Source organism: Callorhinchus milii, unplaced genomic scaffold (genome assembly GCF_018977255.1).
Source record: "Callorhinchus milii isolate IMCB2004 unplaced genomic scaffold, IMCB_Cmil_1.0 Scaffold19, whole genome shotgun sequence".
Taxonomy (NCBI): Eukaryota; Metazoa; Chordata; class Chondrichthyes; order Chimaeriformes; family Callorhinchidae; genus Callorhinchus; species Callorhinchus milii.
Window position 1 is genome coordinate 12,081,306 of NW_024704760.1, and position 1,770 is coordinate 12,083,075.

Sequence of the window (1,770 nt, forward strand, 5' to 3'; positions counted from 1 at the left end):
ATGATCCCAGACCAAAAGGGCAACCAGAAACCAATTAGGGTGGAGCCATCCGAGCTCCTGACTGAGAATGAAATCAGGAAGATCTTGCTGGCTTGGGTGAAGCGAAGGATGTGCTTAAAAAACAAAGTAGCACGTAGATTGATCATTATGGACATCAAACCATCATTAATAGTACATTATTTCCTGGATACCTTTGTAGAGCACAGATCCATCCATTACTGCTATGATCCAAAACCACCCAAAGGGACATTGTTACCTCCTGGCAGCAGTTTGAAGGTTTGGAATGTGCCATGTTTCCCAAATGCTATGTTTACAGATGAAATCCAGTACTTTGTATTGCCCAACAGTGAGGAGAAAGGTTTATGTTCAGAATGCAATGGGACAGGGTCCTCTGTTTGTCAAAGGTGTGTGGGTAAAGGTAAAATTGACTGTCGAAATTGTTTTAGTTTTGGATTAGGAAACAAAGTCCAGTTGTGTTCTGAGTGCACAGGGAACAGGTTTGTGATGTGTAACACCTGCAATGGTGTGGGACTCGTGCCATGTACCAGGTGTTCAGCCAAAGGAAAGGTCTGGTACTTCATCCAACTGAAGGTGCAATACATTAATCATCAGATGGACAAACTCATCTCCAATGAACGCTTAGCCCTCAAAGTGGCATTGAAAGCCAAGGGAGAGATAGTGTACACTCACACTGCTGACATACTTGGGCCCATCAATACCTGCTCCATTGAGAACGTAAACATCACGTCAAATTTATTAGTGAACAGGTCCCAAGTGTCCTGGCCAGACACCCTGATCTTGCAGCAGAGACACACCCTTAAGGTCTTCTCAAGCAACGAAGTGTTCTTCACTTGGAAGAACTTTGAGGGACATTTCTGGATCTATGACAAGAACCACCGAGTTCATTTCAAGCAGTACCCTCAGAAGATGTTGCCATGTTTGTTGGCCATTGATAGTCAAAATGGAGGCAATGCCCAATAGACACTGTGGCTTTCAGCACATGGCATAAAAAATAGGACATAAAAGGATGATGATATACTTGGCCCTATCAACACCTTGTCTGTCCATTGAGAAGGTGATCATCACTTGAAATGTATTGGTGCACAGGTCCCATTTGTCCTGTCCAGACATCCTGATCTCAGAGGGAATTGGTCCCAGTTTCTTGGAGGGAATAAAGGATTAACATTAAATACACATATTAAAGATTTTCATTGTTCTTTGATGGGCAATGTGACTGTTGCCTTCATTATTTGGGGGGATTCCAGGCAGAAACCCAGGGATATCTGGCAGCGTTTTGGCATCACCTGGCCAGCTCAGCTCCATTGTAGAAATGCTTCATTGGAGTCCTGTGGTTAGAGCACTCACCTTGCAAGCGAAAGGATCCATTTTCAATTCACAGCAAAACTTAGGCAAGTTTCCTCACTCAACAACAACAAGATTCCATTTATAGAGCGCCTTTCACGTCGGGAGGACGTCCCAAGGAGCTGGACAGTTGGGTCAGGACACGAGAAATGGTCAGGGTGAGGGAAGGGAGGCAGCGAGGAGGGGGGAAATGGTCAGGGTGAGGGGAGGGAAGGAAGGGAGGGAGCGAGGAGGGGGGAAATGGTCAGGGTGTGGGGAGGGAAGGGAGGCAGCGAGGAGGGGGGAAAGGGTCAGGGTGAGGGGGGGAAGGGAGGTAGCGAGGAGGGGGGAAATGGTCAGGGTGAGGGGAGGGAAGGAAGGGAGGGAGCGAGGAGGGGGAAGAGAGTCGAGAGGGGAGCTGAAGGCTCG

At 47.4% G+C, this 1,770-nt stretch overlaps 1 protein-coding gene across 1 annotated transcript; it reads left to right on the plus strand.

Annotated features, from left to right (window-relative positions):
- On the plus strand, positions 1–981 carry LOC121850449 (protein SSUH2 homolog). The gene has a single exon (XM_042342261.1). The coding sequence runs from the start codon at positions 1–3 to the stop codon at positions 979–981; it is 981 nt and encodes a 326-aa protein (XP_042198195.1).
- The last annotated feature ends 789 nt before the right edge of the window (positions 982–1,770 follow it).

Excerpts from the sequence above, each read along its gene's own strand:
- LOC121850449 (XM_042342261.1), top strand. The coding sequence starts at position 1 with ATGATCCCAGACCAAAAGGGCAACCAGAAACCAATTAGGGTGGAGCCA.